The sequence below is a fragment of the Kogia breviceps genome, chromosome 5, assembly GCF_026419965.1.
Source record: "Kogia breviceps isolate mKogBre1 chromosome 5, mKogBre1 haplotype 1, whole genome shotgun sequence".
NCBI lineage: Eukaryota > Metazoa > Chordata > Mammalia > Artiodactyla > Physeteridae > Kogia > Kogia breviceps.
In genome coordinates, this window is record NC_081314.1 from 12,403,627 (window position 1) to 12,425,957 (window position 22,331).

General features: G+C 38.7%; 1 protein-coding gene across 3 annotated transcripts in view; it reads left to right on the top strand.

Moving 5' to 3' along the window:
• GK5 (glycerol kinase 5) overlaps nt 1-22,331 on the top strand; it is an 82,873-nt gene extending 60,542 nt beyond the window's left edge. Inside the window, exons 12-16 of one of the 3 annotated variants that reach the window (XM_067035330.1) lie at nt 6,252-6,346; nt 13,012-13,115; nt 13,980-14,039; nt 14,622-14,755; nt 17,943-21,264. In XM_067035330.1, the coding sequence (XP_066891431.1) occupies nt 6,252-6,346; nt 13,012-13,115; nt 13,980-14,039; nt 14,622-14,755; nt 17,943-18,091 (542 nt within the window). In that variant the 3' untranslated portion in view covers nt 18,092-21,264. Of the gene's footprint in view, nt 1-6,251; nt 6,347-13,011; nt 13,116-13,979; nt 14,040-14,621; nt 14,756-17,942 lie in introns of all 3 variants that reach the window. The other 2 variants (XM_059064947.2, XM_067035331.1) reach the window with 2 other exon arrangements.

Below are 22,331 nucleotides of genomic sequence, written 5' to 3' on the forward strand. Positions count from 1 at the left end.
CGCCGCAACTAGAGAAAGCCTGTGCACAGCAACGAAGAGGAAAGAAATATGTGACTGATTGTCTCTTTTCTGGAATATGAAAATGGAATTATACAAATGTAAAAATTGAAGGGAGAATTGAAAATAAATGTCCCTGAGCTGAAGAAAGACCTAAGTTTTCAGAGTGAAATGGCTTTACCAAGTTTAAAAAAGTCGCACACTAAGACAGTCATATGTAGATGAATTGTCTGAATCCCAAGAATAAAGAAAAGAGTCAAGACAGGAAGAATAGTTGATTTATAAAGAGAAGAGAATCAGACCGGCCTGGAAGTTAGTTGTAAAATTTGGAAAATGGAACAACATCTACCCGTTACAGAGAAAAAAGAACAGGGAGCCAATATTTCAGGGTCTGGCTAAGACGTCATTCAGATTAAGTACAAAAGGCACATTTCTTGGCCCTGCAGTATATACTTTCTGAAGAAATTACCCAACATGAGCTAGAACAAAGATCTCAAAATGGAGAAAGCAAAGGATACAAATAAAGTGTTTTCCAAATAAAAATATATTTTTTTCCTGGTAGTAGGCCAGACTTCTCTGTTCTATTTTATTTGAGCTGCTCTTATACCAAACTCATTTAAGTTTTCTTACTGTAATGTAAACACTTTATTTCCATACATTAAGAACATAGTTTTGGATATCCTTTTAAGAGATTGAAATGATCTTAACACTAAAAAGAGCCCCTTATTAAGCTGGGCTTAAAGATTTTATGTGTGTGCATGCTTGCTCTACAAAAGAAAGTAATGTTCCTGCCCAATGTTTCAAAATGGTATTCTTTTTTTTTCTTTCCTTCCCATAAGTGCTTTTAATTCTGTGATGTGTAATTTTTTTTTTTTTTTTTTTTTTTTTTTTTTTTTTTTTTTGCGGCATGCGGGCCTCTCACTGCTGTGGCCTCTCCCGCTGCGGAGCACAGGCTCCGGACGCGCAGGCCCAGCGGCCATGGCTCACGGGCTCAGTTTCTCCGCGGCATGTGGGATCTTCCCGGACCGGGGCACGAACCCGTGTCTCCTGCATCGGCAGGCGGACTCTCAACCACTGCGCCACCAGGGAAGCCCTGTGATGTGTAATTTATGGGGCAAATTGTTGGTCAAGAATAGACAACAGAGTGTACATCTTTTCTGTTCTTCATTCTTCTTCCTGTTCATTTATGTTTTTATTTCAAGTCTGTGTAAATCCCTTTTCACACACACACACACACACACACACACACACACACAGAACCAAATCCTCTTCTCAGTGCCATACTTAGACAATCAAGAGTGGAACATCTCAGCCTGTTATGTAATACAGTTATAAATGAATAGTAAAAACAGTATTTAAATGGTACTTAGCCACATGGAAATTTGAAATGTCTTTTCTTAAGTAGCATAGGGCCAAGAAAAACATTTGAAACACAATTTAATAGTGTCCAGAAAATAAAGAAAATGACTATAATTCTGTAAAAATCAGTACTTAGATGAAAATGATGAATGCTTATTAATATGCAAATAAAGAGAAGCATTTTAAATTTCCAAGCCAAAAATTATAAAGGTATGCAAATCATAAAAGGTAGATTGATAAACTAAATCTCTTAAACATATCTAAGTTACCCTATATACATTTCAATGAGTATATATACGTATATGTGGGGGGTGGAGGAAGAGAGAAGAGAACATGAGAACTGTTTTTTTTGTTTTGAAATAATTTCAAACTTGTAAAAATAGTACAAAAATTCTTGTATACCCTTTATCCCAGATTTGCCATGTTTCAACCTTTTGCCATAATTGCTTTACCTATCTATCTATTATCCACCCATCCATCTATCCATCCAATATGCTATAGGATAGATAAATATCTATATAATTTTCTGAGCTCTTTGATAATAGACTGCATGCCTCTTACTTCTTTCCCTGTAGTATTTCACTATGTATTTCCTAAGAACAAGAATATTCTCTCACATAGCTAAAGTATGGTTATTAACTTCAGAAAATTTAACAGTGGGTACAATACTTTCATCAAATTTATAATCTATATTCTAATTTTGTCAGATGTCCCAATCCTGTCCTTCATGGCAAGTTTTTTCCAATACAGGATCCAGCTCAGGATTGCTTATTGTATAATTTCCTTTAATCTAGAACAGTTTCATCAACTTTTCTGTTTCTCATGCCATTGACATTTTTGAAGAATATAAGTCAGTTATTTTATAGAATGTCCCTCAATTTGGGTGTTTCATGTCTAGATCCAGGTTATATAGTTTGGACTGAGATTATACATAAGTGATAATGTATCTTTCTCAGAATACATACCTGGAGATGCAAAGTGCCTCTTACTCCTGTTTTGGTTCTGTCAGTTTTGTTCAAGTGCATAAGATATTTTCTGATTTCTCCACTGTATAATTACCAATTTTTTGTGATAAATAATATGTGGCGAGATACTTTGAGATTAGCTAGATACCCCTTTTCTCACCAAACTTCCCCCATCCCCTAAATTTAGCTGTCATTGATGATTCCTACCTGGATCAGTCTTCACTCTGATAGTTGCAAAATGGTGCTTTCTAACTCCATTTTTCCCTCTGTTTATTAGTTAGCATTCTGTTATATAAGGAAGAGCTTTCCCTTCTCTGTTAATTTATTATTGGTATAAACTCATGGTTTCTTATTTTATTCAGCAGGTTATAATTTTTACAGTTCTTATTTGTTTATTTTTTTTTCATGCTCAAATAGCCCCATATTTGGCCAGTGAAAACCTCCTCAGACTGGCTTCTATGTCTTTGAAGTGTCTATCTGTATTATTTTTGAGTACTTTCTTAATTTCTGGCACAAGATGGTTTTAAGCTCATCTTGTGTTTTTTGTATCCCTGCCCTGGAATTAGCCACTTTTCCAATGAGCCCTGCCTCCTTTTAGTGGGAAATGGTATTTTAAAACAATGAGGGACTTCCCTGGTGTGCAGTGGTTGAGAATCTGCCTGCTGATGCAGGGGACATGGGTTTAAGCCCTGGTCCAGGAAGATCCCACATGCTGCGGATCAACTAAGCCCATGCGCCGCAACTATTGATCCTGCGCTCTAGAGCCTGCGAGCCACAACTACTGAGCCCGCGTACCACAACTACTGAAATCCGCACACCTTGAGCCCAAACTCTGCAACAAGAGAAGCTACCGCAACGAGAAGCCCGCACACCGCAATGAAGAGTAGCTCCCACTTGCTGCAACTAGAGAAAGCCTGCGCTCGGCAACTAAGACCCAACAATGAAGACCCAATGCAGCCAAAAATAAATACATAAATAAATAAATTTATTTAAAAAATAAAAACAATGACTGGGGGAATTCCCTGGTGGTTCAGTGGTTAGGGCTCCATACTTTTACTGCTGAGGGCTTGGGTTCAATCCCTGGTGGGGGAACTAAGATCCCACAAGCTATGCAGTGCAGCCAATAAATAAATGTACAATTTGATAAATTTTTAAAAATTAAAAATTAAAAACCATATAAGAACAATGACTGGAATACCTTTGTAGCAGAGCTGGAAGTATGTGTGTGTGTGTGTGTGTGTGTGTGTGTGTGTGTGTGTGTGTGTGTGAGAGAGAGAGAGAGAGAGAGAGAGAGAGAGAGAGAGAGAGAGAGAGAGAAGGGTCCCTGTTCTATATTTTTGTCTCCCTTTTTTCCATGTCAAGAACCCTGGCTCCCAACAACATTAATATTATGTACTTATTTGCTCAATCTTAAAATATACACCAAGGAGTTTGAGTTACTAGACCCATACCACTCCAACAAACAATGTTCAATGGTTTTTTTTTTCTTTATATTAAGGGTATATGGTCCAAGCATGCTATTCAAATTACCTGGATTAATTCTTTTTCTTCTCCCTTCGGTGAGTTTATTAATTTGAAAAGAACTGGGTTCATTTGTTTCTGTTACCATTCATTTTTAGTTTTTTTCCCTCTGCATCCTTTTTAAAAACATTTTTTTAATGTGGAATTTTAACATGATTTCCAAGTCAAATTCATAAAAGAAGGAGCAGTTGACTCCCTCTCCTCTCCCTTCACCCTGTCTTCCTACCTCTTGTAGATAATCACTACATTTGTTTTTGGTTTATCCTTCCTATTTGTTTTTGCAAAAACATGAAGATACAATGTTTTTTCTCTCTCATTCAGGTAGAATGAAAAAACATTCAAAAAACAAAAAAACAGGATCATTTCCCCATTCTCTGTCCTGTGACACCCCTGATTCCCACTCCTCAGACCAAAAAGAGGGGCTTCTTCAGAAGCTCTTCATATTTGTACCTGGTGTACAGGCCCAAGTTTCAGGTTTCAGGCTGTCCCTGAACTAGGACAGGAGATATCAGAGAAAATAAAAAACAGGAAACTCACTGCTGGTTTGGTGGTACTCAGAGTTCCTTGGTTGGACCGCTAGCTTATTCTTTTGAGTCCTTAGATAGCTTTTCTGTATATTCCATCCAGGATTCTTAGTTGCCTTCACTGGGAGAGACAGAGTGAAGTCTGCCTACTCCACAGGACTTTCCATTAATCAGCTCATTTGTGAGCATTTTAGGTAGAAGATTATTCAGAGAAATTCTTCAAGCAAGGACAGAACAACCAGTAAAGAATGTGGACAAACTAGATTTTTTTCCCCCTGTTCCTTTGTCTGTTACCAAAAACTTTCCTCAAACCAGCCATCTAGTATGTTTTCCACATCTTGGTTGAAAAATTTAGACATTTGGACATGATTTCTTCAAAGTATAGATTTTAAGAGCAGTGTTTTCTTCTTAATATATTAGTTTTTGAAGTGCTGTCTATTTTGATGTGTTATCGGACATTTTGAACAAATGAATGTAACTTACGGATCTGATAACTGTCATTTTGAGTAAAATTTGTAATAATTATTGAGCGATCCTTATTAACCATAGTTTTATCATAGGTGTTCCTTACACGTCTTGTCTTTAATCAATTCTTCATTATAAGGATAACAAAACATATAAGAAAATAAAACCAACCTGAGCATTACTGTATAAGGCCAGCAATATTTATTATGACCAATTCCTGATCTTTTGCATCTGATCTATGCTGTCAGTCTCACATGCTTATTCAGGAGTCACATTACAAACAGTGGTATCCAAATGGCCAGTGAAAAGGATTTCAACTTCATTAGTCAACAGAGAGATACAAAATCAAGCTATTGTGCAATACCACCAAACAGTGAAAATGAAAACCATAGACAGTATCAATTGTTAACAAGAATATGGGATAACTGGGACTCTCATATGCCTGGCAAGAGCCTTAAATTGGTAAAACCACTTTGGAAAACGATTCGGCAATATCTGCTAAAGCTAGTCCTAAATGTGAAGATCCTAGGACCAGCAATTCCATCCCTTGGTATATAACAAACAGAAATATATACATATGCTTACCAAAAAGAAGGCACATGAGTGTTCAAAGTGGCCTATTTATATTAGCCTCAAACTGGAAACTACCCATGTGCATATCAGCTGTAGAATAATTCAATGAATTGTGTATGGTGAGGATGGAATACTATACAGGCATGAGAATGAATGAAGTACAACTACTCGTAACAAAAGGGATCTCACAAACATGATGTTGAACAAAAGAAGTTGGTATCTTGACCTAGGTGTTGGTTTCCTGGGTGTATTCACACTGTGAAAATTCATCCAGCTGTACCCTTAGCATTTGTGCATCTTCCTATATGTATACTTCAATTAAAAAGTATACTAAATAAATTAGATCTTGATTTTTTGTTTGTTTTATAAAGATTGACTTTTAGTGTATCTGTGTAACTCCTTAGATGGAATAGTTTTTCAGTTGACTCTCTTGGTTGTTATAGGTAGATGATCTTTTCATCAGAAAACTAGAATGGGTGTAATCTTTAGGAGAATAAAGTTTTTAATGCCAAAAACCACATAGAATTGATTCTTAAACAGCCCAATTATCTTTAAAGGAAAAAAGTAAGGCTGCTACATCCAGAGCCCATCTAAGAGGGTCTTCTGTCTCCCTTGTCCTTTCCGTGGGCCATAAACCTCTGCAGTGGGAGAACCCAGATGGCACTAGAGCAGATTGCCTTTGTGTTGACCCTTTTAAGTGAGCGACCTCTCACATTATATTTGTAATAAATGCTGATGCAGGTGAATACTAGTCATATAACATAATTCTGTTTGTCCCTCCCCAACCCCTTCGTTTTGTTTTAGGGTTTTGTTGTTGTTGTTTGTTTGTTTGTTTTTGTTTTTGCAGATCTGTTCACAGATGCTGCTGAAACTGAAAAAATGGCCAAAAGTTTGGAAGATTCTGAAGGAGTTTATTTTGTTCCATCTTTTAGTGGATTGCAGGTATTTTTTTTTTAAGTTAATGGCAATTACAAACATTTCCCTCTTCATACTCACACCTAATATTATGTATCTGAAAATGTGGCACTGAACAGAACTGAGGTGAAAGGTACTTTCTAGGGCTGAGAAGTTGTATTTTGACCTAGCGTGAATTCCACGAGAGGGCAGGGGGCAAATTCTGCTGGCTTCTGCTCAGAACTCCTTCTCTGTGAAAACTAAAAGTTGGCAGGTTTATTATAGAACTTTTACATAAGACCCATGGTTACTTTATCATGACCAAAAATAGCCATTTCCCAGTGGGGGAAAATAGATCAGCATTCTTTAGTTAGAGGAGGTGTACCATTGAGAATTAGAAAAATAATGTTAAGGTATATATTATACCTTATTTTTTTCAGTTGTTTATAAGTTTCATTAATTTTTTTTTTTTTTTTTTTTTTGGCTGCATCAGGTCTTCGTTGCTACATGCAGGCTTTCTCTAGTTGCGGCGAGCGGGGACTATGCTTTGTTGTGGTGCACGGGTTTCACATTGCTGTGGCTTCTCTTGTTGCGGAGCATGGGCTCTAGGCGTGCAGGCTTCAGTAGTTGCAGCACGCAGGCTCAGTAGTTGAGGCATGTAGGCTCAGTAGTTGTGGTGTGTGGGCTCTAGGGTGTGCAGGCTTCAGTAGTTGTGGCTCATGGGCTCAGTAGTTGTGGTGCACGGGCTTGGTTGCTCCGCGGCATGTGGGATCTTCCCAGACCAGGGATCAAACCCATGTCCCCCGCATTGGCAGGCGGATTCTTAACCACTGTGCCACCAGGCAAGTCCCTAACGTTTTAAAAGAAAATCAGAATTGCTTTTGGTTAACCATTATGTTGTAGGATGTTGGTTACCTTGCCTAACTAAAAAGTGAACTCAGTAAAATGCTTGATTTTGTAGTATTTAACTTCGTATTTAATTGAAAGATCTGTTGATACTACCTTTAATTTTAGCATAGTGTTACATAGACTTTTAAAAACTGTTTTCAAGTATATTATTATAAACAAAATTCCTTTTTGGGGGGATAATTAGTCCTTTAATACTCCTCTAAATATTTTTTTCTTTCAAAAAATAAAAATTTCCCTTTCTTCTAGTGCATCCATACTCAAGCAATCAGTTACAAAAAATCCAAAATTTAAAAGTTTGGATAATACAATGTAGAACCTGGTGAAAAGGAGTTAGATCAGGGTGGTTTTAAATCCCTAAAAATACCGTATTTTCAAACTAGATTTTTAAATGAGCATTATTTTAATATCTGTAATAATTTCCTTCTATATACTTTATCATAAAGGACTAAAAGTTTATAAACTACATAAAGAGGTTGCATTGCGTCCTCTTCAGAGTGATGTGAGGGACCTAAATAGCATCCATGATAGGACAGGTAATGAAGAATATTTGTCTGATTGAGGTTTAAGGAGGAAGGTTGGATGAATAGTTGTCATTAGCAAAGGGAGGGTTTAATTAGGTTACTGTGGATTCTTCCCTTTTTGAAAAACGTGCTGGGGGACCTAGTTGTGACTCTGTCTTGGCAACTCTAACCTCTCCACCAGTTCATATGCCTGTAAAAATCATGTAAACTATGTGATTAAAAAAACCAAAGTATTGTTAAAGTCCAAAAGATTAGACAACACTATCACAGATGTGATTGTAATTTCACGTTGCTAACAAAATGTCCCGGCCCCGCCATGATCGCAGCCTGGCAATATGTTGAAGTGGGTGGGCTGGGGTAGGACCGCAGGCTCATTATTTCCTGATGTAAAATGAAACTCTTAATTGGAAACTGAAAGTTAATTCAAACAACAATAGTGTGTTGATACTAAGCTGTTCAGAAAATAGTGGGGAGATCACCTGTAAGTTGCCTACGTCAACAACTAGAGAAAATGCGGGCTAGGAGAATGGAAGGAAGGAAGGAAGGGTCAAGCATCTGTGATACTGCCTTTAATTTTAGAATATTGTTACAGCTGCGGGTGGTGGGGGGAAGGATATTGAAGGCTCCTAATAGCCTCAGGGGCGTCAGCTGAGAGAGGGGCATTGGAGGAACTTCGAGGACAGGGGGAACTGGTGGGGCAGCCACTTTAGGGAATGGGCTGGAGCATAGGGCTGTACACAGAGTGGCATCAATTGGTGCAGCCATTGTGGCTTTGTCTAGGTTTGGGGAGGGGCACGCTAGAGCGGAGCATCCCTCACAGGTATCGGAGGCAAGAATCAGTGGTCATCTCCCTGACGTTAAAGTTACTGTGATGTTGGCCATACACAGTAGGACGGGCAGGAACCTGAGCCGAGTGCCAGCCTTCAGCGGATGGGGAGTCCTGCTCCAGCGAAGGTTCTCGGGTTTGCAAGGAGCAGGCTTGCTTCAGCACCTCCCTCTCTTCCCCTGCCCGCCCAGGGGAAGCCGGCTGTTCACACCCTCCTCGGCGCCAGGATTGGAAAGGACTTGGCAACTGACTCAGCAGTTCTCAGTGTTCTTCTCTGTGGCCTCTGCCTCTCTGTGGCCCTGCTTTTCCCTTCTCCTTACCAGCTTTGCTCTGTACCCTTTCTTCCTCATAGCTTCTGTTTAACTGTCATTCTTTTCCTTTTACTTTCTGCCTTTTCACAGTTTGGATATAAACACAACAACCCTTTTCCATCTTGCACATCCTTTTCGCGCCATTTCCCTCGGAAGTGCTTCCTCGTTCAGATTCCAGGGGAGGGAATCTGATTGGGCCTCCTTGTCTCTTCAAGCCTTGGACAGGCTTGTGTCCACCCCCTGCAGTTGTGGTGGCAGCAGTAGGACTAGGGCATGAAACATGGCTGCTTTAGACAAGGAGTCAGGCGGTTTGCTGAGAACCCCTCCCCCTGTAATTCCCCCTCTAGTTCTGTGAGTGACTGGGACATCTGAGCCATGGAAAGGTAAAGGGCTATAAAGCACGATATCGATGCGGACCTAAGCAAACACGGGAGAGGCGACGTGTCTGCTGACAGCAGACGCATGGTGGCCGATGGTGGTCACGGGAGGCTGGAACAGTCCTTCTGGCCCTTGTGTATGGAGGTCTGTGGACCTTCCGCTGCATAGCTGCAGCTGAAGCCATTTGCCCAGCACAGAGCCAGGCTCCTTATAGCAACCAACCACAAAATCAGTGGAAGGCGCATCTCAGAGTTGTTTAAGGGTTAGAGGAGTTTATTTACAACAGAAGGAAAAGTTGAAAAGGCATAGTAAAAGAGTTATGAAGAAAGTGAGTAATAGTGGGAAGGCTTTGAGTAAGAAATGACAATTAAAATTAAAATTTTAGTGGCAGCTAACCTGGGAATACTCGCTATGTCTCAGGCACTGTCCTAAATTCATTACACTTGTCGTCTCATTTAATCCTCAGTCACTCAGCAAGGTAGAAGATACTCTTATCATCCCATTCTGAAGCCGAGGAAGCTGAGGTTTGGAGCTGTTCTGTCACTTACTTGGGCAGTGTCACACAGCTAGTGAGTGACAGAGCTGGCTTTAGGACTCCGGAGTCCAGGTTCTTAACCTCTCTGCTGTTTCCTGGGAGAGCATAAAACATTCTGACAACAGGAATACATAACTGGAGCCAGAGGAACTTACTGTTAGGGTCTAGGTTGACAAGGACAAGAGGCACGGTGGCCTTAACCGTTGTGCATGTCCCCAGCAGATTAGGCTGAGGTTCCAGTGGGGACAAGGGCCCGCCCAGGCAGGTAGTCTGTGCCCCGGGCAGGTGTCTGCTGGTTTTGCTTAGAGAGCCACGCACAGCTTTGCTGAGTCCTGCTGTTCTGGAAAGCTCACTTGATGGGCCTGGCAGTGATAGGTTTTGGAGGTGTGGCTGGAGGCTGTCTGCCCTGGCAAGATGTGGCCAGGCCCTTAAAAGTACCTTGCCATTGGGCTTCCCTGGTGGCGCAGTGGTTGAGAGTCCGCCTGCCGATGCGGGGGACACGGGTTCGTGCCCCGGTCCGGGAGGATCCCACGTGCCGCGGAGCGGCTGGGCCCGTGAGCCATGGCCGCCGAGCCTGCGCGTCCGGAGCCTGTGCTCCGCAGCGGGAGAGGCCACAACAGTGAGGGGCCCGTGTACCACAAAAGGAAAAAAAAAAGTAACTTGCCACTGTTTTTCCTACTTTATCATCCCAAAGAGAGAATCAGCTGGACTAACAAATGCAGGGACATTGTAACCTATTAAGAGATTTTTAGGTTTCTGTGGAATTTATAACCCCTCAAGTTGGCCTATTACTAATGGTAAATTATGTTCATAGCTATTTGTACAAAAGTGATTTCAGGCCAATTATACCAGGATTTTATGTGGTATATTGGAAGATATCATTTTTAAGCAGAAAAAAAAACATAGCAAGGGAATTCCCTGCCCAATTCCCAGCCCAATGGTTAGGACTCAGCTCTTTCACTGCCGGGGCCCAGGTTTCATCCCTGGTCGGGACCTGAGATCCTGCAAGGCACGTGGCACAGCCATAAAAAACACAAAAAACCCATCACATACTACTAGGGACTGATTGAACTGGCTGAGTCTGACCCATCTTTGTCATACAGTATTATATCACTTGTTATATAGACCAGCTTTACTATATAACTTAGCTTTTACTGAGTGAATCACCGAAAGATGTTTTAATAAGTTTGAAAAATTATCTTTCAAAATAAATTTGAAAGATAAGATCACAAGGAGGAAAATCATGGCTATGATAAAGATAAGATGTAAATTTCTTCATCTAAAGATGTAGAATTTCTTCATTTAAGGCCTTAGGAAAAGTATTATTTGTTCATGGATTCAACAAATGCATATTGACCCCCTGTGTGGGGCTGGGTGCAGTGCTAGGCCCTGGAGGCACACCGTGAGCACATCAGATGAGTTTCTGCCTGTGATGCTAAAAGTGTAGCACAGAAGATGGAGTTTCAACAATCACACAAATATATGTGATTATAAACTGGCACATGATATGATGGGAAGTTACAGGGTTCCTTGAAAATGGATAATGGGGAAACTGACCTAGTTTCTGGGATTCAAAGTTTTCCCAGAGGAAGCTGAGCCACAATTTGGAAGGGGAGTAGGATTAACTAGGAGGAGGTGTGGTAGAAAGTTTTCCAGGTAAAGATGGTATGTCAAGCTCTGAGGCTAGAAGGTGCTTCTGGGGACCATCATTTCCGGACAACACTAGCCTGTCCCTCTGTCATGAGCTTGCGTAGGTGTGTTGGGACTCTTCTGTCTGTTTCCTTGTGAGATGGCAAGGTCTGACAGGGATCTTCGTGTTTCATCTTTGTGACCCAGAATCATCTTGCATTTCTGGCTACACAGATGAATACAAACTTCATCTGATGAATACATAATTCCAGCTCAAGATTATGCCTTTTAAAGGCAGATGTTAGGCAGGGTCAATTTTTCTTTTCTTTTCTTTTCTTTTATCTACAGCTCTATGTTCTCTTTCTTTATATAAATATTTATTTATTTATTTATTTACTTATGGCTGCATTGGGTCTTCGTTGCTGTGCATGGGCTTCCTCTAGTTGTGGCAAGTGGGGGCTTCTCGTTGCAGAGCACGGGCTCGAGGTGTGCGGGCTTCAGTAGTTGTGGCATGCGGGCTTCAGTAGTTGTGGCTCATGGGCTCTAGAGCACAGGCTCAGTAGTTGTGGCACACGGGCTTAGTTGCTCCGAGGCATGTGGGATCTTCCCCGACCAGGGCTCGAGCCCGTGTCCCCTAAATTGGCAGGCAGATTCTTTAGTGTTATTGCCTAATATCATAAATGACCCAGCCTAGGACTTCCCTGGTGGCGCAGTGGTTAAGAATCTGCCTGCGCACCACGAGGAAGAGTAGCCCCCGCTCTCCACAACTAGAGAAAGCCCGTGCGCAGCAAAGAAGACCCAACACAGCCAAAAATAAATAAATAAAATATATAAATTAAAATAAAAAACACTATTTAAGCTAAGACATAGAGTTTACTTTGTTTCTTTTTTTTTTTTAATTTTTGTGGTACATGGGCCTCTCACTGTTGTGGCCTCTCCCATTGCGGAGCACAGGCTCCGGACGCGCAGGCTCAGCGGCCATGGCCCACGGGCCCAGCCGCTCCGCGGCATGTGGGATCCTCCCGGACCGGGGCACGAACCCGCGTCTCCCGCATCAGCAGGCGGACTCTCAACCACTGCGCCACCAGGGAAGCCCTAGAGTTTACTTTGAAAGTCTGACAACATATTGGGTGTAAGTTAGGACACTGGAAAACACATTTTTTTGCATTGTCGTTTTTTTTATCTTAAGTCTAACTTAATATCCACAAAAAACCACTCTACATAGTAAACAATTTCAGTGTAAACACTTTACAGTTGGAGGAAAGGAGAAATACTGGCATTGCTTTTCATTTTCCTCATATATCAAGCTAAGCATTTCATAATCTATTACTCTGGGCTTCAGTCCCTTTTCTTGGTACAGGTGCAAACAGAAGATCCAGCCCATAAGTCTAATATCTGTGACTCATCCTTGCTTAAGTCCTATCAAAAGTTTATTTGAATAGTTAACATCATTTTGGGGCTATCATTTATGTTAAAACTATTTATCTCTAAATGAGCATTCTTTTTTTTCTAACACGGCTATGTTTTTATTGTATAATATACCTTCAAGTCTACAGATATAATTTAGAGCAGTAATAATATATTCTTACTGTCTTTTACTTCAGGCTCCATTAAATGACCCCTGTGCATGTGCCTCTTTTATGGGTTTGAAGTCTTCCACCAATAAATACCACCTTGTACGAGCAATATTGGAGTCCATAGCTTTCAGGTACCAGAACCTGCCCGAAACTCTCCCCTCCCCATACAGTATTGCTATTTCCTTTTATTAATTTCTACTAAACTAAATTTTAAAATTTCTTAATTTTAACTGTTTATACCTTTAGTTTAATTCATACTGTATATGATATAATCTATTCTTATTACTAATTTTTTTGCATCTCTCTTTTTTCACATTTAATAGTACCAGTACCACTTAGATTTGATATCTGAAAATTGAATGATTTTTAAAATATCCAATTTATTAAGCATAAAAGATTCCAAATTTGGACTTTCAAAGGCTTTTATTTCCTTATTCATGAAGGAGAATTCTGACTAATAATGCTTCTGTTATACTCAAAGATTGACTCATCAAAATTATTCTTTATGTATATTTCCTTTGGTCTTTTTGTTAAGGGGCAGGTGTAGCTCATTAAAATTAAGAACGCAGCTGTCATGAATGGAACAAATGGAACATTTCTAATGTTTAAAGTAACATTTTCTCTGATTACAAAATCATTATTTTTATATTTGATTTCTATTAGATGCTATTTATGGTGTGTCATCCATACCTATTAAATGGATGCTTGCTTTAAATTTTTATTTGCAGGAATGGTAATAGATTAAATTTAGTTCTGAAATAAAAATTATGTTCTTTTGCATCAAAGTGAAAAACAGAAGGCCCTGAACCTCTTGTTTACTTGACCATCTGTTATTGACGTCCAGTTAGCCTAATATATTTCTTTAATGTTTTCTTTTGCATATTTTATAAATATCATGTAAGTAAAACCACAGTTATTATTCTAGATTGGAAAAAAAACAGAGAATTATTATGATATGAACTGCCTCTAAATAGTTTCCTTGTTTTTTTAACTAGAAACAAACAGTTATATGAGGTGATGCAGAAAGAGATCCACATTCCTGTAAGAAAAATCCGGTAGGTAAACTTTGTTTCTAATAGATTTAATTAGAAATTAGAAGTTAAGTGGTAGCTGCTGTTGGCATTTTCATGATTATGATTATTCAGATTTCAAAAAGAACTTATGCTTACCTTCTTTGCAACAAAATTCTTGGTCATAGGAATTTGGAGAGGAAGGAAAGCTAAGTTTGGATTTAAGGAGAATATAACCCAATATGGAATCTGAGAGGATCTTATAACCCATATGTATATTATAAGAATCTTTAGGGCTTCCCTGGTGGCGCAGTGGTTGAGAATCCGCCTGCCGATGCAGGGACACGGGTTCGTGCCCCGGTCCGGGAAGATCCCACATGCCGCGGAGCGGCTGGGCCCGTGAGCCATGGCCGCTGAGCCTGCGCGTCCGGAGCCTGTGCTCCGCAACGGGAGAGGCCACAACAGTGAGAGGCCCGCGTACCGCAAATAAAACCCCCAAGAATCTTTAAACTTTAAAAATGAAATCAAGGATCTAAAAAAAAAAATGTGTGGCTTTTAAAAAGAGAATTAATAATGTGTTTATGGTTTTGTTACAGTCATTTATCTTCAGTATCTTTCTCCCCACAGGGCAGATGGAGGAGTTTGTAAGAACAGTTTTGTCATGCAGATGACTTCAGACCTGATTAACCAGATGATAGACAGACCGGTCCACGTTGATATGTCCTGCGTAGGTGCAGCGTCTCTAGCTGGCCTTGCTGTTGGTATGTGTGGGTTTTATAAAAAACGAGAGCTGTCTTGCAAAACCATTTCTTAGAGATAGCATTTCTCCTCCCAAATCACAAAATTATAGATAGAGAGGGTCTGGAAAGCCTTGGTGTCCATTAGACCCCATACACATGTGCTCGTCACTCACAAAATGCTCCCGTGATCTCTCCTGTGGGTGGGCCTGGTTGCACCTCTTTCCTCCTTGGTGGTCTCCTTCAGTCAGAAGAATGAGGCCCGGAAAGCTAATTCTCAGCTGCTCTGGTCTTTAGCAAGGGGATGTCTCTGGGTAAGCTTTCTGATTAGGTAAGCTTGTCTTTGGCATTAGAAACCACTCCACTCTTTCATTTAGTGAACATTTGTTGAGCACCTACTACATGACAGTCGCTGCTGGGAATAATAGAGATTAAATGATGTAGTCCCTGCTATGGGAGTCTCCAGTGGGAGCGGTCCAGTGAGTCAACCCATTATCATTCTTGTGTGATAAGCCCAGCAAACAGCCACAGTATCAAGCAATTGGTGTAGGCTTTCCCAGAGGCAACAATGTATAGTTCAATGTTGAAGGGGTTAGCAGACAACCGGGTGAGGCGAGAATAGAGTTGAGTGGTCCAGTAGAGAAGGCAGCTCGTGCAAAGGTACTGGCCCATTATGGTGCTGATAGGATGAGAGCAAGAGGGGAGGCTGGAGAGGTACATAGAGGTCCAGTCATGGTGGCCTCTTCCTAAAGAGGAGATTGGTCTTGATCTTGAATGCATTGGAGAGCCACTGAACAATTTTAAGCAGAAGGACATGGTTAGATCTACATTTGAAGAAATCACTTTGGCAATTAGTGTTTTCACTAATTAGTTGGGAGGAGTAAAGAACAGACATGGGGAGGCCAATTAGAGGGCTCTTTAGGAGCAGGATGATGCTTGGGACACTGGGAGTGTTTTCCTGTGTTTCTATGTGGAAGGAGGAGTGTTTGTACAAAACAGGATATCTTACACTTAAAAGTTTAGGCTATTATTTACCAATTAAAGTTATGGACCCAAAAAGCATCAAATCTTGGTAAGTTCACCTTATACTTTATTCTACTAAAAATCTGTTAACTTTGAATAAAATTGAAACAATCACTTTCATTTGTTCATTGATTGGTGTTTGATTAATTCAAGTTGAAGAAAATAACTTCCCCTTAAATAGTCATTCCCATTTACAACTTTAAGTTCCTTTGTATATTTCAACTCTTAAGTATAATATAGCTGACGTTATTTTTAATAATTTCACATGACTAATTGAGCAAACTTAGAACTATAACAAGGAAATTTCTCCAGTACTTAAACAACTCTTGAAAAATGAATAAATTAAGCTTATCATTACAGTAAGCCAAATGCTCATAAACATTCCAATATTGTTTATAAAGTTAATCAAATTGATCCTCACTTATCACCTTATAAAGCTAAATATGTCAAATTCTCTTGAACATTTAATACACTTTAAATAACAAACACATGCAAGTTATTCTTACATATAACATAGTGGCTTGAGTTGTATCTACTTCATTTTATCTGCATTTAATTTCAAAACTTTTCAATACAAAGATACTTCACTGACTACAGGGAACAGTTTTATCTCCTCAGAGAATCTGAAATTTCTGGTTGGATTACTTCTCTCTCAGAAATATGAGACCTGAAGGCTACACAAATTCTCTGTATTTTCAAAATTCACCCAGAAACTGGGTCTGTTCAATACACATTTAATAAAGTAACTTTTAAGAGTATGTATGCCATTAAGTGTAAATAATAAATTCTGGAAATAAGAATTTTAAGAACATACTTATTTTCATGACTAGATTTATTTAATTGTAGTATACTAATAAAAATTATTTTTAGTCTTTTAATAACTTCCATAAAATAATTAATATCTTTAAATATAGACAGTCTAAAACACTGACTTTGTAAATAGAATGTGACCTGATGGAAAATTTTAGAAGAAAGAATTTTATGTGTCAGCTTTATTGGTAAGAGAAAAATGTACTTCTTGAAGACTTGTCAACTATGTTAATACTTCAGAGTATGTGAGAAGTACCAAGTTTATTAACAAGGGATCGCTACCATTTCAGACTACGTATGATAGTAGTTATAATATGTTTTCTTGCTGATTTTTATTATAAATCACATGATCCTCTTTGTAAAGAACAATATATGCCAGAACTACAAGATTATCTTGAACTGGAATTTAAAAGCCTTGTATGAAATGCAATAGTTTGAAAAAGAAACTATTATATTAATCCCCAACTTTGAATGTTATGCATATCCTGAGGAGTTGCCTCTTACCTCAAGATATATGACAAAAATCTTAACTTGAGGGATTCTCTGGCGGTCCATTGGTTAGGACTCTGTGGTTTCACTGCTGTGGGACCAGGTTCGTTCCCTAGTCGGGGAACTAATATACTGCACAAGTTGCAGAGTGTCGCCAAAAAAAAAAAAGAAAAACCTTAATTTATCATGGTTTTGCTTTGGTTTTTTAAAATAAATAAATTTATTTATTTATTTATTTATTTATTGGCTGCGTTGGGTCTTCGTTGCTGCACACGGGCTTTCTCTAGTTGTGGTGAGCAGGGGCTACTCTTCGTTGTGGTGTGCGTGCTTCTCATTGCAGTGGCTTCTTGTTGTGGAGCGTGGGCTCTAGGCACGTGGGCTTCACTAGTTGTGGCATGTGGGCTCAGTGGTTGTGGCTCACAGGCTTAGTTGCTCCACGACATGTGGGATCTACCAGGACCAGGGCTCGAACCCGTGTCCCCTGTATTGGCAGGAGGACTCTTAACCACTTCGCCACCAGGGAAGGCCTATCATTGTTTTTTTAAATTGTATAAAAAGAAAGTATACTATTTCTTACTTGGGTTTTTTTTTTTTTCTTAAGAGCTACTCATGAAATCAAATGATGGCAGGATGTGGTTGCTCTAGAAATGATTTGGTGCTCTTCCACACAGAAATAAAGCTGCTAGTTAGAAACCAAAAGATTTTAAAATCCTGATGTATTTATTCCCAGGGATAGTCAATCTAACCAAGCTCAAAGCAACAAAATATTTTGAATTGTGTTTTAAAGTAATAACTGTTCACCTGTGCACCAGTTCACGTAGGTTTGTGGATAAACTTTACGAACTCATTATTTGCCTTCAAACTTGAGAGTAAATTTTTTCATCTATAGGGTTTTGGACTGACAAGGAGGAACTAAAGAAACTGAGGCAAAGTGAAGTAGTTTTCAAGCCACAGAAGAAATGGCAAGAATATGAAAAGAATATGGGAAACTGGGTCAAAGCAGTGAAACGCTCCATGAATTGGTATAACAAGACATAGCACTGACGGATTGACTGAAACCACGCATGGCTGGTTGCTGTGATGTGCAGATGAGACAAAGCTCAGGGACAACAATACGACCAAGACTGAGAGGAGAAGACTGGAGCTGAGCTCTGCAACCCGAGAGAAAAAGCACTGCTTTTTTGAAAACAAAACAAAACCCTTCACTGAAAAAATTCTAAACCTTGGTAAGATTGTAAGGCAACAATACCTCAGAACTTTTAAATCTTCTGTTTTGTAGCAGATTCCAAAGGGCGCTAGCCATTTACAACCATGTTTGACAGTCACGGGTCCTCCTCCAGTTTGTACTGGGCCGGTAGGAACATACTCGTTTACTATCTGAGTTAATAGTTCCGGGGCAAGCACTGTTCGTGTTTTGTTCCAAAATGATGTGAAAAGTGTTCCCTTAATTCTTTAAAATGAAGTGGGCTATTTGAAGTCCATATAGCTAAAAAGAAAGAATAACCAAGAAAATGTGGAATTTTGAAACATTAATATGAGGTCCATAGGAAAGAATTGTCTTTTTGTATTAGGAGGTACTGAATTGTGATATTATTAATACCTAAACATTTGTTAGTTCATTCATTTTCCACATTGTTCTTTCTCATCATGAAACCCCAAAATATCTTTTAGATAATGTGGAAAAATAACTTTGAATTTCTTTTTACTGGAATTGAGCATCTCCTCAAAAATCAGTGGCTAATTTTTTCTTCCATTAGTTTAGAAGTTAATCTTCTATTTTTAATATGTCTGGCCTTTTTTTTTAGTAACACAGTTTACTAAATCTTTTGTCAGGTTTGACCTAAATCAGAAACATGACCACATTTGCTTTTGTGGTTGTAGAAAGTGTTGATTGTCAGAATCAATTGAGCAAAAAATTGTCCTTTCAAGTTTATATTTCATATGTATGCTAATAATTGAAGTTAAAAAAATTTCTATGCTAATATTTCTCAGCATGTTTTATTTCCTCACTATGGGTCTATCAGATAATTTTAGGAGATCTGTAGCTATCTTATCAAGGAAGAGAATCTTCCTGCACAATCCTTCCTAAAGTGGTACTAAATGCTTTTATACTACAGACTTACTGATTTAAAAATTTTTTTATATCCAACCTCAACCTCAGCATCATTGACATTTGAGGACAGATAATTCTGTGTTTTGGGGTGCTATGTATTATAGGATGTTTACCAGATCCCTGACCTTTACCCACTAGCATCCATCTACTTAATGATGGCAAAATGTCTCCAAACGTTGCTAAATGTCCCCTGGGAGACAAAATCACCCCCCCCCCCCCCAGTTGAGAAGCAGTGATGTATACTGTTGGAAGAAAATTGAAGACCCAGTGAACGTAGAGTATCTATCGTACTCCTTTTCTCTCTGCTTCATTTTTACCTTAGGAAATGGTTGTTAGCAAAAAGAAGTAGTAGTATCTTAAAATAAATAGCGTTTCTGCTTTGCTGGTTAATGAGTTGGGGATAAAATGTCATGTTGTAATTGTCTTCTGCTGTTTTTATCCACCTACCCTCACTCCCATGTCTGCATTCTCTGTGGTCTTAATGAGTGAGTTTATGACTTCAGTATGGGATTAATGTGGTCTCCAGATCATCTTTGATTTGATCTGCCTTTTTGTTTCCTTTTCATCTCTGAACAAAGGAGATGACTACTCCTTTATCTGCCTCTGAGTAAGCCTCCACCAAACTAGAAGTTCCCTGAAAGCAGAAAACATGTTTGCTTCCACAGAACTTAACTCTGTGCCTTCATATTTGTGGGATGAATTTTTACTTTGTGTTTGTAAGTGCAACTTTTTTTGCATATACATTTTGTCCTTGATGTTACATATGTTTATTGATAGGGAGCAGCTTCTATTTGTTACAGTAAAATATGTTTTGTTGGATTAAGAAGGACTACTTTGTTTTGAGGACTAGAATCCTCATACGGTTTATTTTTAAATTCTTTGTATGTTTATATATTTGCATATCTATTTGTGTAGAGATACACATCCATAAATCACATATTAACTTTCGAAGGTAAACTGAAGCCTTTCTATTAACAGGTTTTGTGTATTTGACTGCAGATGACTAACATTGAATCTTAGGAACGCCAAACACTCTCATGTTAGAGGGAAGAAACTTCAGAAATACCCCCTTTTGCAAGGCATTTATACCGAGGACCAGTCTTTAATTAAAAAAATAATCTAGCCCAGGAGTTTGGCAGTAATTTTAGAATTCCTTGAGGTGAGACCTAGCTGGACCCCGGGGCTGGACCCTCACCTTTAAGTGATTCTAATCATCCCAGAGACAGCCTAGAAGGCTTTAATCTAGCCCAGAGAATTCTGAATCCCTTTGGATTCAGATTTATATCCTGTTTCTCAACTAAAATTAAAAGCCCAAAACACACCCTGGATCTATCATTGGTCCCAGAGTCCTCATCTTGCATAGTCAAATCCAGGTCATCTGGTTCAAACCAGCCTACAGGGGTGACTCCAAAGAAGTCAAATAGGCCATCAAGAATCACATTGTTTTTTAAAGTTTTGGACGCTCATAGCTGTCAGTATTTTGGCACCAGCAGCTATTGTGAGTCACTGGTTATTTTGTCACCATATTCCCATGGGACCTTAGCCCCTAGAAGGATGCAGGAATGATCGTGGGAATGGGAATGATAGAGGCAGGAGCCTGCAGAATCAGGTGTGTCTGAAATTCTCTGTTATTCTATTTCCATTGTCTTTCCCCCCACTTTACATTACATTTGGTTTATTAAAATGAAATGGATGTGTCTGTAGAGATATCTATATTGTGTAGAAAATAAATGATAAGGTTTCCAATTTAAATGAGCCATATCTTTACAAGAAACTGCCAAACTGCTGTCCAGAGTAGCTGTACCATTTTACATTCCCACCAGCAATGTATGAGCGACCTGCTTCCTCCACATTGTCATCAGCACCGATGTGGTCACCATTCTGACCTTAGTCCACTGTGATAAGTGTGTGGTTTTCTCACTGCGGATTGAATTTGCATTTCCCTAATTAATAATGATGTTGAACATCTTTTCATGTGCTCTTTTGCGATCTGTTTATCCTCTAGTGAAATGTCTGTCCATATCTTTTGTCCATTTGCTAATTGGGTGGTTTGCTGAAGGAGCCATATCCTTAAAGGAATATCCTTTTTAAAAACCTTAAAAAAAAAAAAATCAGTCCAGTGACTTAAGAAGTCATTAAGTAGCATTTTCAAATCCTTCTGGGCAAAATGTATATAGCATTTTAACATGACTTCGTAATGTACTGAGCAGAGAGCTCTTGTATTTCTTACATACTTATTATGTAGTGTGGTACTAACACTGTATAATAGCAAAAAAGTTGCAAAGACACCTTTACTTAGTATGTTAAGTGAAGTGTACAAATACATGTTTTGTACATAGGTATCATAATCCTAAAAATATTTTTTATTTAAAATAAGCTGATTTGTGTAAATATTTCAGAATGATTTTGTGGAAAATTAATTCAGAATTTCCCTATTTGTGCAAGACAGTTAATATAGATGCCAATTTGTATGCATCAGTAAATTTATAATTTTATTTCTCTCATGTTCTTTATGAATTTCATAGTTTTATTAAATGGTCATTGAGAACATCATAAATCATTGTTAAAATCTATAGATAAAATCAAGGATGCAGAAGAAAAGGAATCTTTTTCATGTGTATGGGAATTTTCCCGTTACCTTTTTGTCTACTTTAACTTTTGGATTTATTTTTACATTTTACCTGGAAATTCTTATTTAATACCATTTCCTGTTTGGGTTTCTGCACATTAAGAACCTCACAGAGAAATAAGCATATGTTAATTTCGGTTGTGACTCAAGATAAATTTGGGCTTGTGTTTCCTTCTTAACTGGAAGAAGAAAAAAATGAGGCTTAATATGGTTAGAGAAGAAAGGTTTTCTGTAACCCTGTCTCTTTAGATCCTGTATTCTGCATTCTTACACAGAGGAAATTACTAGAGATGAGAGTTAATTCTTTGTAGTGGAAAACAGATGATGCAATCTATTGTGAAGATATACTGTATATTTAAATGTTTAGAAAAATTTTAAATAACTGGAGGAAACATACTTTCAAATGCTAATGTGATGGAATTAACCTAGCAGCTGTTAAAATCCATTATGAAAATTATCATTAAAATTATTTGGGAAATTATAACGAAACAGTGAGTGATCTGTACATATTGTGTATTAAAGCCATTTTTTTTTTT